The 1033-nt window shown below is 42.1% G+C and overlaps 1 protein-coding gene across 1 annotated transcript in view; it reads left to right on the forward strand.

Moving 5' to 3' along the window:
- The window catches only part of amdhd2 (amidohydrolase domain containing 2), a 17568-nt gene extending 17116 nt beyond the window's left edge, over positions 1-452 (forward strand). Inside the window, exon 9 of the mRNA XM_068025860.1 lies at positions 448-452. Coding sequence (XP_067881961.1) covers positions 448-452 — 5 coding nt within the window. The remainder of the gene's footprint in view (positions 1-447) is intronic.
- Positions 453-1033: the final 581 nt, after the last annotated feature.

Below are 1033 nucleotides of genomic sequence, written 5' to 3' on the forward strand. Positions count from 1 at the left end.
TATGATGAGGGGGGCATTTCTTTATAAAAAGCGGGCATTACTAGGCTGCGTTCTATCAGAAGCCGTTTTTACACTGTGTGTTTTACAACTTAATTAATTTTTAATCTTCATTGAGGTTCTTGCCCGAGTGTGACTGTGGCTGGATCGGTTTTCTTCAGAAATAATTCCGTGCTCCATGTTGGTTGCTGTTTCATTAATTTGTGAGGACTTTGAGGTTGTTCATTAGTCTGGGTTTCCAAACTGTAAAAGAACTCTCTGCGGTTTCTGATGAGCTTTAATAAGGAGCACGGGGATCCCTTGCATCTTCATTGTGACCGGACGCAGCTCCCTAATTATAAAATCATTGCTGACCACTTCGTTCTGGTACCTTGTCCTCAAAATCTTGACTTTTCAGAAGTAATCCAAACTGGTTTCATTCATTCATTGGTGTTGTCGTCTTCCCAGCAGGTTGACTGTCATGAATCTCCACCTCTGTCTGTCCTGTGCCGTCCTCACACATTCTGCATCCAGTCTGTTATATCCGTCACCTGTTTTCTTCTCTGTTTCCCTCTCCTATGTTTTCCTTTGATCTTTCCTTCTCTGTCTACCTTCTGCTCTAATAATGTGACTGAAATATTATATCTTTCTCTCTCTGATGTTATGCACTAATTTCCTCTTTTTCTCCAGCCATTTCCAGCCCTTCCTCATTAGTCTTTCTGTCTGTGTAGGATTTGTGGCACGTTCTCCTACACGTCCACATCTCGAATGCATTCTGCTTATCAACAGTCTCTTTATTTGTTGTCCGTGTCTCCGAGGCATTTAACATCGATGACAAAATGTAGCACCTCAGCATTCTTTTCCTAAGATTCAGGTTCAGTTTCTTTGACGTTAACACGTCCTTCATTCTGACAAGGCTGGTCTTGGCTATCTCAATTCTCCTTCGGATCTCACAATCATATTTCCCATCGTCTGTGATAATCTGCCCGAGGTAAGGGAACCTTTTCACTTGTTCCAGGACTTTATCCATTGACTTCAGTTTTCGCTTTGTTACGGC

The sequence above is a fragment of the Heterodontus francisci genome, unplaced genomic scaffold, assembly GCF_036365525.1.
Source record: "Heterodontus francisci isolate sHetFra1 unplaced genomic scaffold, sHetFra1.hap1 HAP1_SCAFFOLD_837, whole genome shotgun sequence".
NCBI lineage: Eukaryota > Metazoa > Chordata > Chondrichthyes > Heterodontiformes > Heterodontidae > Heterodontus > Heterodontus francisci.